The 13,745-nt window shown below is 49.7% G+C and overlaps 1 protein-coding gene across 7 annotated transcripts in view; it reads right to left on the bottom strand.

Annotated features, from left to right (window-relative positions):
* The window catches only part of TRIM9 (tripartite motif containing 9), a 61,499-nt gene that overhangs the window by 12,118 nt on the left and 35,636 nt on the right, over positions 1-13,745 (bottom strand). For 5 of the 7 annotated variants that reach the window (XM_021538457.2, XM_077783880.1, XM_031504892.2 and 2 more), the window contains exons 4-7: positions 7,573-7,683; positions 6,176-6,329; positions 3,741-3,898; positions 2,389-2,527 (exon numbers count right to left, since the gene is read on the bottom strand). In XM_021538457.2, the coding sequence (XP_021394132.1) occupies positions 2,389-2,527; positions 3,741-3,898; positions 6,176-6,329; positions 7,573-7,683 (562 nt within the window). The remainder of the gene's footprint in view (positions 1-2,388; positions 2,528-3,740; positions 3,899-6,175; positions 6,330-7,572; positions 7,684-13,745) is intronic. The other 2 variants (XM_021538458.2, XM_021538455.2) reach the window with 1 other exon arrangement.

Raw genomic sequence — 13,745 nt, forward strand, 5'->3', positions numbered from 1 at the left:
TCTTTTGTGCTGGAATAGCAAATGCAAGAGCTCATTCAAGTTGAAAAGGCTGAATGAATGCAGCCAGGGAGAGTGGAACTTCTCCCCGGTGGCACGGCCCTGCTGGGACCACAAGCAGCTATTTTCTCCCAGATTCCTTTATATTTTGGAGCTAGGCTCAAGGTGAGAGCACCTCTGAGAGGAAATCAAAGCTGGGAAGACCATAGTGGGGACCCTGCAAACTCCTGGCTGGGACAACCTAAAGCCCAACTAGTTTTGATGAGGAAATTGTATCTCAAAAGTGTTGTGTGAGGCACAAAAGAGATGAGAAGTCAAAGCTCTGCTGTCTCCTGCTGAGGCTGGAGTGGGAGCTGTTGACCTTCAGGCTTTGGGAGCAGTCCTGGCCAACCTGGCACGGGGCTGGATGCAGCTTGTCCCCTTTCTGGATCTCCAGAGGAACCTCTGCAGCTTCTTTGCTGCTGGTGCTCAGTTTGCAGGCAGGCACTGAGGTGTCTCTGACAGATGTGCCAAGGCCTCTGTGCTGTGCTGTGACCTCTCTGCCTCTCCTGTGAGAAGTTTGTCACAGTTTTGCTCTCTGCTCCAGCTCTGAATGAACCCCATTCCTTGCTGACCTGCCCTTTCCAAACTGGAATGGTGATCTGCAGGCAGCAAGAGAAACCAGCTTAGTTTCTCAGAGAGAATCAAGCTTGCTCTGCTTTTGTCTTCTATCTCTTCAGCAAAAATCCCATTTTTCTCCTTGCTCAAAGCCCCCAGAGCTGCCCTGTGGCAGGAAAGCTCTCCCCTTCCTTCCACCCCACCAGCAGCCCCACTGTGGGAGCTGTGTGTGCTCCCTTCTAACCCCAGCTGCCAGCTGGATGCTCTGTGAAAAAAACCCTCGCACAGCTTGGAAAAGAGAGATTTTTGTCTGGGAGCAAGGAAAAGGGATTCCAGCAAGCGTGGAAAGCTCCCAGAGAAGGGTTTTGTGCCTGGCTGTGGGGCAGCAGACGTGCTGGTGGGGGCTGATCCCTTCCTCCAGAGCTGCAGCTCAGAGCCAGCCTTGCCATTCTCCACCTGCGTGTCAGGAATAAACCGATTTTCCACAATGGATTAAGTGCCTGGTGTGACAAATGCACTTAAAGGCTGCAAGGGAGGGTTGGAATATTCTGAGTGGGCGTGGGGGCGATGCAGGGGATGCTGTGGGGCATCCCTGGCTCTGGAAGGACACCCCAAATGCTCCATGTCCCCTCTGCTCCCTGTCCTGCCCTGCCAGGCCTTCATCCCCTGCTTTTGGCACCATTCAGTCAAGCACAGCCCTCAGGAGCAATGCTGGCAGCATTTTGCTTTAAATGGGCCCAGCAAAAACACCTGAGCTTCCCTTTCGTGTCACATTGACATTAAAGGGTTTAAAATCATGGGGATTTAGGGTTAAAAGGAAAATTAAGCTTAGCAGGCCCTGAAAAGAAATAAATACCCTAAGTACAGGAAGACTTTGTACCTTACTGGAACACCTGTGTAGCTAGTACATGATAAATGTTTAGTTATTAAATATAATTACTGTTTAATCGTAAGAACAATAATGAGAAACTGTGGTCGGGGACCTAAGAGAGATCACGAGAAACTCATGGCAATGTATACAATAGAACAATATAAGTTTAATAATTAATATGTAAGTTATATAATATAAATAATATATAATATATAATACATAATACATAAGACATAATATATAACATAATATATTATGTATTATGTATTATATATTATATATATTATTATATATAATATAAAATACATTCAGCTCGAAAGCTTAGTAGGCCCTGGTAAAATACCCTGGGAAAGTGTAGGCCTTGTACTTGCTAGAACTGCCCCTGTGCAACCAGTGTATGATAAATGATAGAATTGTTAGGTGCAATGATTGTTTAGAAGTTAAATATAATTGCTGTTTAATAGTAAAAATAATCATGAGAAACTGCGGTCAGGGGCTTGAGAAAGATCACAAGAAATTCATGCTTGAATAAGATCAATGTATAAAATAGAACAGCGTAAGTTTTAACAATTAATATGTAAGTTATATAACGATAGAATATAAAATACGCTGAGCTCGAAAGCCGTGTCGGGGTCAGATTTGGGTTTGTACCCCTGACTCCAGAGCTGTCAATAAAAACACCTGCATATACGAATATCCCGTGATGACGCGTGCTCCTGAACGCTGACAGCATCACCCCAAACGTCAGCACTTCTCCCCAGGGAACACCCCCTGCACAGGAGAAGGGCGAGAGGGGAACCGTGGCCGTGCTGGAGGCTCCTGCCACAGCTTTGTCCCATCAGGGCAGTGCTGCTGCTGCTGCAGGGGTGCCCGGGCAGGGCCGGGCTGTGCCCAGCCGTGTGCCAGCTGCTGCAGGACCTTACCCTCGGAAGTCTGGAGCACCAGGGTCTTGCTGTAGGGGCTGACTCCCGACTTGTTGAAGGCTTTGACCCGGGCGCTGTAGGTGCTGTTGAAGTGCAGCCCATCCACCGTGCACATGGTCTCCTTGCCCACGTACACCTCCTGCAAGGCAACGCCTCCGCTCAGTGCCAGGCCTGGAGAACAGCCCGGGGTGCCCTGGGCTGCCCTGGGTCCCACCCTCCCCGTGGGGCTGGGGAGAAGAAGCAGCGTTGTTCCTCGGGCTGCAGCACCGGCAGCATCTCAGGGGGCTTCTGCCCCTCAGCTCTGCTTGGCTGGGAACCCACCTGGAGCTCTACCCCCAGCTCTGGGGTCCAGCATCAGGAGGAGGTGGAGCTGCTGGAGAGAGTCCAGAGAAAGCTCTGGAGCTGCTCCAAGGGCTGGGAGAGTTGGGAATGTTCCCCCGGAGAGGAGAAGGCTCAGAGCCCCTTGCAGGGCCTGAAGAGGCTCCAGGAGAGCTGGAGAGGGACTGGGGACAAGGGATGGAGGGACAGGACCCAGGGAATGGCTCCCACTGCCAGAGGGCAGGGATGGGTGGGAGATTGGGAATGAATTTTATCAGCAGCAAGCACTGACCTTGTTCTCCCCACACCCAGCCTCCTGCTCCCTTCTCTCCAGGTCCCCCCCATATCACCTCTCCTTTGCCTCAACTCTGTGGATATATTCAGAGTGCAACGGGCTGGTCCTGTGCCTTCTCTCAGTGGATGTGAACATGCCAGGATAATTATTGGCGTGTTGGATCAGAGAAAAATCATATTTTAATTGTGTAATTACAGCAATTTAAAAGCCCTCAGGCCTTAAACACTTCTGCTTGCTGGCAGCTGGCAAACCATGAGGCTTTCGTGGCAATTAGCATACCTTGCATGAAATATTCAGCAACCTAAAAATATGGTTTGGGTTGGAAGGGACCCCAAAGATCATCTTATTCCAACCCCCTGCTTTGGGCAGGGACACCTTCCACTATCCCAGGCTGCTCCAAGCCCTGTCCAGCCTGGCCTTGGACACTGCCAGGAATCCGGGGGCAGCCACAGCTGCTCTGGGCAACAAGAGCTTCAAACTTGTTGAGTTTCCAAGTCAACTTGGCCACTGGAAAGGCATTTGCATCCCTTTAAATCATCTTGTACCCCAGAACCCTTCAGCTTGTCTGCAACATCTGCTTCCTTGGGCTACCCAGCAGGGAAGAGGGGACTTGCAGAAAAAAAAAAAAAGAAAAAAAAAAAAAAGAAAATAAGAAAAAGGGAAAAAAAAGAGGACAAATCCTGTGGTCACCTGGTGGCAGGGACTCACTGGAGGCAGAACATCCCCTTCAAGCACCTACCCTGAACTGGCCACCGTTGCCATCGTCCAGCTCCAGGATGTATCCTTCCACCTGCACCGTGGACAGAGGGGGCTGCTTCCAGGACAGGGTGGCACTGTTGTTGTGGGTGCAGCACTCCTCCAGCTGCAGGATGGGCGGGGCCGGCACTGGGGAGGAGACTAATCACCAATTAGTGCAATTAGTGCAACCCTGAGGCGTGCAGGGTGCAGTGACTGCCTCGGTGGGAAGGCAGCTCCAGGGCTAGGGGAGGAAGCAGAAAGGATTGTTCTCCCACCAAGCTCCAACAAATTCCTCCCCCCCGTCACACCGGCCTGGTGAAGCTTTTCTGCTTTATTCCCATTTTCTAATTAATTTTGGAAAATTATGGCAGCACAATGTGACTGTTTTGAGCTGCCTGGACCTTTCGTGCAGCCAGTCCCAAACCAGGGACAATTCTCCCACGGTTCTGCAGAACTCTGGGTCAGGATTTATCTACAGCCCTGCTTTTCCCTTCAATAAATTCACTGCAACAAAACTGGGGTGGGGCTGAGTGCCCCCTTTGGCTCCCATCAGCTGCACAGGGCACAGACAGGACTGCCAGGGTTTTTTCTGCTGTGTTTTGGCATCTCCACACGTGTCCCACAGCCCAATCCTGCTCTGAAAAGCACAGGAGGAGTGACAGGGAGATGTGCTCTGATACATCTCCCAACAGAGCTGCTCCTCCACCATCCTCATCCTCACTGCCCAAAGGGCCAAGAGCCAGTGGAGAACACATGGAGAAGCCAGATAAGATGGGGAGGAGTCGTGGATGCCTGGGAAAAAGCTGGATTTGCCCAGCATTCACCCTCTGGGACTCCTCCAGCTCCTGGGCTGGATCCTCCGGGCTGGCAGAGGGTGTGGGATGCCTTGGGGTTGCTCACTGCTCTTTATTGAGGCCTCAGGGGTTGCCCTCCCTCCCCTGGTGCTGTGACACAGATTTGGGATCCAAACCCAACCTTCTGCAAGTCTGCAAAACCAACAACTGATTTCCACAGCCAGGGTGAGCTGGGAGGAGGAGGAGGGATTTGATAAGAGGAGGGTGGGCGGCTGAACCAGCAGCAGATTTGTTCTTATTAATTAAAAATAACCCTCTGGGCTAAATTGCAGGAAGGGAGGGCAGGAACACAGGAGCGTGAAACAGCAATCCAGCCTTCCCCGGGTTTGCTATCCAAAAATATTCCTGACATTTCAGATGAACAGCCTGGCCAAGGAAGCACCATCAGCTGAGGATGCTCCTCGTGGTGCCACTCTGTCCCTGGCCACTGAGACACCCTGGTATGTGCAGGCAGCTCCTGGGCCAGGAATTCCAGCTGTGATGGGGATGAAGAGCAGTGCCAGACCTGCAGCTGGAGGTGCAGGCCAGGTTCCCTGGGCTTGCCAAACCCCAAATTTCTCATGGGCTGCAGCAGCCCTTGGTGGGACAGGAGAAGGAGCACAGAGAGAATTGGGAACAGCGGGGAAATGAAAGCCAAAATGATGATCTCAACCAACAGGGAGCTGAGGAGAGGGAGGGCAGAGCCCAGGCTAGGTGACCTGGCTCTGTTTGGAGGGACATCTGCTCTGTGACAGAGCTTTGGGAAAAGCCTTGTGCTGCTCTCAGAAGAGAGGTCCCAACCTGCAGAGCGCTTCTCAATGTACTAATAACTTTGTCAGAGCACTTTTTAATGCACTAGTAACTTTTTAATGCAGAGGAGTGCTTTTCCAGGCAAAGCAAACTCCTGGCCCCTTGCTCTGGCACACTGATGCCCAGGGATCCAAGACAGGGAGGCAGATGGTTGGCTCAGGATGCAAAACCCACAGGAATGGGCATAACTCTGGGTCTGGGGTGCCCAGGCTTGCTGGGAGGTTGCTGGATTAGACCTTTTTCTGACCCAGAGCAACTGAGAGGTGCTTTAGAACTTTTATTCCATTTTCAGTCTCATGAGAAGGGTGAGACAATGGAGATGTTCTAACTCATGTCACCTCAATCAGAAGCCAACTATTTCCTAATTTCAATACACTGTGTTTCTTGGCCTATCAGCCATTGCCACACCATGCTGTAAATACTTTAAAGCAAATAATCTAAAATTACCCCTCGTGGGTCCTACTACAATGTATCTTTCCTAGTTCTACTTCTCCAAAGTATTTAGTTTTATTTGCAAAGTCATCCTTTGAAACTTGTTTTAAGTTCTCTTTTTCTCTTAATAACCTTTATCTTATTCTATAGCATTTCTAAGTCAGCATTTCTTATCCCGAAGTTCCCACACAGATGCACACTGTGCCAGCATTCTGTCGAGCTTGGAGAATCCTCTACGGATTCATTTCTCCCAGGAGGTGAGAAACTCTCCTTTTCTGCCCTTCTCCCCTGGGATAAGCTGCCTGCCAGCTCCCAGCAGGAGCAGAGCAGAGCTTTGGGAAGGCACTGGAAGGATCCTTACCTTTCATCTGCACGAAGTCCAGCTGGTGGATGGACTGCAGCAGAGGGGCGTTGTCGAGGTTCAGGTCGAAATCCGTGGTCATGCGGGGGGTGAGCGTCCCCTTCCCCCACTGATCCTCGGTCAGGTGCACCCTCCTGATCAGAGCATCTGAGATCTGCAGGGCAAGCAGCAGCCTCAGCTGCCTGCCACGTGTGCCACGCCTTGTCCCCACCCTGCTGTCCCCTGCCAAGGCCGGGATGTCACTCGTGGCTTCCAGCATCCCTCTTCCCCGCAGGCTGGGCTGCAGGAGGGTGCTGGGTGCTATTTCATGGCAGGGTTTAGTGCCAAAGTGTTGGGAAACCCCAGCTTTACAGAGATGGGGCAACTGAGAGCTGTTTTACGAGATTTTGATTCCATTATCAGTCTCGTTGAAGGGTGAGACATGAGAGATGTAAAACTCGAGGCCATTCCATCAGAAGCCAACTTATTACCTTATAAATGTTTTCCAGCCTTTTATCTTTTGCCACACAATCCTGCTAACACTTCTAACACCAATCACCTGTTATTTTACCCCACGTCATCTTGCTACAATGCATCTTTCACAGCTCTAATTCTCTACAATATCTGGTCTTTTTGCAAGGCTCTAGTTTGAGACTTGTTTCTAGTTCAGTCTCTCTCTCAGCCGTGTCATCTCTGCTCCATGGCCTTCCTAAGCCAGCACACCTCATCTCAGAGTTTGCATGCACATGCACAAGGCTGTGTGAGCTTTCAGGCAGGTTTTGAGAATCCTTTACAAATCCCTTCCTGACAGCAAAGGGAGCCCAGGAATGCCTGGTGGGATGCAGCTCCCAAGGGCTGTCTGTTGGTGTCTCAGGGGAGAGCCACGAGCACAGGGTTGTTGCCACAGGCCCCCAGCTGGGTAATAATTAGCACTGACTTCATAATTGCAGAAGGCTGATCAATTGCTTTATTATATCATCCTCTACTATATTATTCTATACTTATTAATAAACTCACTAAGCCTTCCAGCCAGTCCAGTACAGCTTTGATTTAATTGCTCAATCCATCTAAACACCATCCTGTGTCCAATTAAGAAATCACCCTTTGGAAACAAATCTCCACGACACATTCCACGTGTGCACAACAGCAGGTTCAAGTAGAGATAAGATTTGTTTCTCATTCTTCATTCTGATCTTCTCACACCCTTCTCTGGGAAATCTGTGCCTGCTTTGTGTGGCCAGAGAGCTGCTGCCACACGGTGTGATCCCTGCTCCAGAGCTGCACCAAGCCTCTCCCCAAAAATCTCCCTGCCCTGACGCTGCTCCCGCGGACACCGAGGTGACCAGAGGCAGATCCTTGATTTTTCTGGAGCCATCCCCAGCCCTGCTGCACTCCCCCAGGGCATTCCCCACTCCCACCTGCAGGAAGCCGCTGGGGTCGTTCTCCTTGATGACCTCCAGGCAATATTCCATCAGCCCCGTGGTCTGGCGCAGCTTCACGGTGCAGTGCGAGATCTGGTCCCGCACCACCTGCAGGGGACAGGGACAGCAGGGTCACGGGGACAGGCAGTGCTGGCCAGCACTCAGCACTGACCTCCAGATCCTTCAGGACCTAAGGGATGTCGCAGTCCAGAGCATCCCTCTGGCTGCCCTGGATGCCTCGAGCCCCCAGCAAAGAGCCCAGGAACCCTGGCAGCAAAGGAAAAACACCCGTGTGTTGGAACTCAAAATGCCCCTCAGACATTTTTGGAGGTTCCAGGCCCTGGTCAGAAGCATTTGAGACCCTGGCAGGCAGCTGCAAACAGCTGGGATTTTGGGTTTGAGCCATGGAACAATTTACCAACCTTGCAGGAAGAACAAGCAATCACAAAAGTTTAGATATTATAGTAGAAGTACTTACAAAGTAGAGTGGAGAATTTTTTAGTATTGTACAGGAGGTTTTTAGCACCTGTACAGGGGGGTTTTAGTTTTGTACATGGGGGTCAGAGGTTTTAAGATGGAGGAATGTAGGCTGGTCCTGTCCCTCCTCTTTCTTCTTCCTCACCTCCATGCTCTTGGTGATGTTGGCACTCACAGATTGGTTTAGAGTAGAAAAGCACCATTTAATATAGGTAATAGGCATTGGGGAAAAATTGTAACCATGTAACACGTAATGTACCATATAAAAGATAGAAAATCACCATTTAATATAGGTAATAGGCATTGGGGATAAACTGTAACCATGTCACACGTAATGTACCATATAAAAGACAGCAGCAGCCCTGGGCTGGAGAGAAGAAGCAGTCGGGGTCAGAGAGGATGTCAGGGTGTGTGTGTGCCTCTGCCTGAGCTCTGAGCAAACCACAGTAGCCCAAGGAGAAAATCTTTTAGATAACTTGCAATAAACTGCCTTGAGACCAAACAAGAGACTGCTGAGCCTTTCTTTGGAAGCTCAGGTTGGAGGAGAGACTTTTCCACCACACAGAACCCCTGAACCAGGCCAGGGTTCTGACCCTGTGGATTTGATTTTAGCCTGTGGGAGAGGCTGCCAACCTTATCTGAGGAATTACGAGCAAAAAGGGTTTGAACGATGTAATAAGGAAGTTGACACAGGGTGGAAAAGTAGAATTTTGGGATTTTTTAGAATGAAATGCAGGGGTACAAGATGGAGGAATCTGGCTGTGCCCTTCTTCCTTCTTCTTGCCCTCCATGTCTGGGAGTGATAGTGACACTTTTCTATTGGTTTAGGATAGGGACACCTTGTCCAATGTAGATTTTAGGTATTGGTATGGGAATTGTAAACATGGTACACAGAATTTTGGGTATATAGTGTGGGAGACACCCGAGGCTGGGAGGAGACTGCCGTGGTTTCTGTGCTAGCTGGATCTCAGCAGGTCAGAAAGAAACTATCATAGATAAGGAAAAATAAACAACCTTGAAAAATCAGCTTCACACATTCCAGACCTTTTCTTCAGCAGCTGGGCTAGGGAAAAAGGACTTTCACACTGTTGGGGTCTTGCTCACTGACCCTGACAGTTTTGGCGTCCCTGGGTGGGCCAGAGTCATCCAGGGCAGCCAGAGGGATGCTCTGGACTCCGACAAAGGAACAACAATGTAGAATTCCAGAAAGTTTTTAAGGTCCCTTCCAATTCAAATTAATCTTGTTCCACCCCCTGCCATGGGCAGGGACACCTTGCACCATCTCAGGTTGCACCAAGCCCCATCCAACCTGTCCTTGTACACTTCCAGGGATGGGAAGTCCACAGTCTCTCTAGGCAACCTGTTCTACCAAGCTTTGTTCAGCCCAAAATCATTAACACACATAATTATTCAAAGCAGGAGGGCAGCTTCATGCCCTGACTTTCATTAAGGCAGCTTCCAAGTGGCAGCTGCTTGTGGGAATCCAGAGCTTCCCTCTGGCTGCCCTGGGACCCTGGCAGGGGTCAGGAACCCCCTGGACAGAGCCCCCAGAGACACTGGCTGTGATCTCTGTCCATGGAAAAGAGTTTTCAATCTTACAGCATGAATTACCAGCTCTGAGTGTTTGATATCAGTAATAATCAAGTGTGGCACGGGTGCAAAAGTAAAATTTTAGGATTCTAGATGAGGGGTCCAAAGGGGACAAGATGGAGGAAATTGGGTGTGCCTTGTCCTTTTTCTCCTCGTTCATGCCCTCCATGTTTCACTGTGGTGTTGGCATTTTTCTGTTGGTTCAGGCTGGGGACACACTGTCCAACGTAGGTGACAGATATTGGCACGTTCTTGTAAATGCAGCCCAGGGAGTTTCTGGTATTTAATGTTTGTCACATCCCACTGAGGGCAGAGCCCCACACGCTGCCCTGCAGGACAGAGCTGGGCAGGGCAGCAGAACATGTGAGAGATAAACAGAATAAACAACCTGGAACCAGCACAGACCAATTATGGCTTCTGCTTTGGCAGGGGGGCTGAGAGACAGAGACTTTTACAATCTCAGAATCATCAATAGCACAGATTCTGACAGCTTGTGAGCTCTGTGCAAAGCAAATTCCAACTTCCCTGGATCCACAAATGCCAATTTCCCTGGATCCATAAATTCCAACTTCCCTGCATTCAGAAATGCCAACTTCCCTGGATCCACGAATGCTCAAAAGCTGCAGGGACCACGCTGCAGAATCCCCAGGTTTTCTCCACTGGCTGGGGGTGAGCTCTGAGGGAGGGGAGCTCCAGGGAGTGGAGATACAGAAATAAATCCAAGCTCTGCCTGGGGCTGCCCAGGCTCCACATTAAGGCACCCCTTGCACTCCCAGCTGGTTTCCCAAGGGATCACATCCCAGTATCCCAGCACAGGAGCACAAGTGTGGCTTGCTGGTGCCTGAGGGCTCTGCTGGCACCAGCAAACAAGGAGGGTTCAGGCTGGATGCCACAAGGATTTATTTGAAAGCTGGCTGCTCCTTCACACTGAATCCTGCAGGTCCAGGATTTCACTGGCAGAGCAGCTGAGGAAGAGAGATTTTATTCTTGAACAAATGTGCTCAAACGCTCGTGGAAGATTTTTTATTTTTTATTCCTGGAAGAGCTTTAAAAAAAAAAGCTGTGTACAGTTCTCCACTGGCACTGAACAGAGCTGTGCAGCTCCGTGGAGTGTTACAGAGAGGATGGGCTGGGAGGATGAGCGTGGAGCTGGGAAAAGCTGCAATAAACAGGGATGAACATTCCTGGGATGAACATTCCTGGGAGCTCAGCAGTGCTGGGATGCCCACTCTGAGCAGCAGAGCACCTCCTCCTGCCAGCATCCCTGTCCCAGGCATGGGCAGGGGAAAGGAAGCACAGGGAAGGAACCTGGGCTTCCACGGGGGGTGACTCCTGCAGGGCAATCAGTGTTGGTTAATTAAAATTTAATCACCTCTACTTAATCACTTAGCAGGAGGAAAAGAATTAGCAGCCTTGCAGCTTAGAAGCACAGATTCCTTCAGGTTGGAAAAGCCCTCTAAGACCACCCAGGCCAACTGTTCCCCACTGACCTGCTGGAATTCTGAGTGCTGAGAATTTTTAGACTTTCTGTGCTGACACTGACCCCCAAAAGAACTCTGCATTTGACCTGAGACTGCAGAAAAAGCTTCCAAAATTAAATGATAGAACTGAGATGATGAGTGTGTAGTTTGAACAGAAGTGTGCAGTATCACAGAGTAAAAAAACTTAGAGCTTGAAGTTTTAAAATGATAAAGATAGAAGTTTTAAAGCAGAAGCTAATTCTTATTCTTCACCTTGTTCTTCTTAAGTTTAGGTGATACTGTGTAATTGGATAAAAAAGTCCACATTGCAGGACATGAGTAGTAAGTTATAAAGTTAAAAGTAAAAATAATTGAAGCATCATTGCTTAATTAAACAGTTTATCCTAAACTGTAGAGAGAGAGATCTGACTCCATTTTTAATTTGTTAAAGTATTGTAGAACTCACAGTTTGTGAGACTGTAACATAGGTGAGATCTGATAAACATGTGAGTGCTAACAAGAAATACGTCACACTTTTAATTCCAAACTTAACAAAACAAAACAAAAAACAACAACAAAACCCCAACAAAAAAAACCCAAAAAAACCCACCAAAAACAACAAAAAAACCCCCAAAAAACCCCCAAAAAACCGAAACAAAACCAAACAAAAAACCCCCCCAAAAAACCAAAACAAAAAACCCAAATGAAAACAGAAAAAAAAAAAAAAACAAAACCAAAACCAAACACAAAAAAATAACCAAAAAAAAAACCCCCAAAAAAACCCCAAAGAATCCACACTGACCCATGTCCCCAGGTCCACACGGATTTTAAACCCCTCCTGGCAGCCTGTGCCAGGGCTGGACACCCCTTTCCATGAAGAAATCCTAATATCCAATCTCAACTTCCCCTGCTGCATCTTGAGGCTGTTCCTTGGGAGATCTGGGACAGCATCCCTGCTCGTGTGAAATGCCATGCACCACTCTCCAGCAGAGCCCCAGATTTTTGGGGGGCAGCCGTTGCTGGCTGCTCCCAGCAATCCCAGCCGGGTGCTGCCAGGCTGTGGCACAGGGAGGCTGCAGGAGGGGGTGCAGGGTGGGCAGGGCAGCCGAGGGAGCTCCCACCTTGCTCCTCTGGCCCAGGACAATGTCCAGAGGTTCCTGGAGATGCTGGGTGGCTCCGGGATGGAGCTGGACCTGCACGTGCTGGTTTTGGCCTCCAACGCTCCTGCTGTTGGAGTGGGGAGTTCATTCAATTCCAGTTTCTAACACTTGAGTGCACTGGAACAGCTCGGCTGGGCTGAATCACAGAATTCCAGGATGGTTTGGGAGGGAAGGGATCTTTAAAAGCCATCCAGTCCCACCCCCTGCCATGGGCAAGGACACCTTCCACTGCCCCAGGCTGCTCCAAGCCCTGTCCAGCCTGGCCTTGGACACTTCCAGAGATCCAGGGGCAGCCACAGCTGCTCTGGGAATTCCAGCCCAGCCAGGAATTCCCAATTCCCAATCTCCCACCCATCCCTGCCCTCTGGCAGTGGGAGCCATTCCCTGGGTCCTGTCCCTCCATCCCTTGTCCCCAGTCCCTCTCCAGCTCTCCTGGAGCCCCTCCAGGTCCTGTAAGGATAAAGCAGAGCCAGCAGCTGGTCTGAAAAGAGATTTGAAAATCTCTTCTACAGGGTCTGAAAGAGGAATTTATGTGACTTCTCTGGAGGCAATATTGATAAAATGTGAGGAGCTTTTAAAGAAGCCATTATTCATCTAGTGAGTTTTTCTACTCTTCAGGATGAATTAAACTGATCCTGGAGATCCCACTCCTACACTGACCTTCCTGAAAGAGGGCAAGCCCCTGGATTTCCTTTCCCAGTCCATCCAGGAGGTGCAGAGCAGCTTTTTGGCTTTGTGTGACCCCTCCTGCTCAGAGAGAGGGCTCAGGACTTGTCTGCTCCTGGAAGGGCTTTTACCTGTGTGGATTTTGGGTCTCCCAGCTGCACACCAGGAGATAAAACCAATCTGTGGGGTGCAAGCCTGCTGTCAGAGCTCATCCTGGCTGCTCCAACCGAGCCAGGGGCAGGCTGTGCATTCCCACGTGGAATGCCTGGAAAAGCCACGCCGACCCCTCCGTGGGGAAATGCACGTGCCACTGGGAAGGCAGCAAAGATGGGGATTGCTAAAACAATCTTCTTATCTTCTTTGCAGCTTCAAATCTCTGTCTGCTTTGCCCAGGATAATGAATTTGTGAACCTCCTCCCTGCTGGAGCTGATGCTTTCCAAGGATTTCCAGCAGAATTGCCATCTGCTGCCTCCAGCCAGGAAACAGCATTTGCTGGGTGAAGACATAATAAAAGCTTTTTTTTTTTCTGTTAAGGTGGTCAAAGACCAGAAAAAAGAGGCTCCAGCAGTAGAGACACTCCAGACTCCCAGAGCAGGTGAATCCAAAGCTGCAGCTCTGTCCCAGCCCTTCCCTAGCTCTGATCCCCTCAGGGATCCAGCACCATCCATCTGGAGAAGCAGGACATAAAACAGCATTTTAATTTCACCATCTCGACAGCACAAAAGCAGAAATCCACGTTGCCTTCAGCACCAAACTGCTTTTGAGGTTAAAAAAAAAAAAAGGATCTTTGCTTGGGATCTACTGGGGCTTTTTACC

Source organism: Lonchura striata, chromosome 6 (genome assembly GCF_046129695.1).
Source record: "Lonchura striata isolate bLonStr1 chromosome 6, bLonStr1.mat, whole genome shotgun sequence".
NCBI classification, from domain to species: domain Eukaryota; kingdom Metazoa; phylum Chordata; class Aves; order Passeriformes; family Estrildidae; genus Lonchura; species Lonchura striata.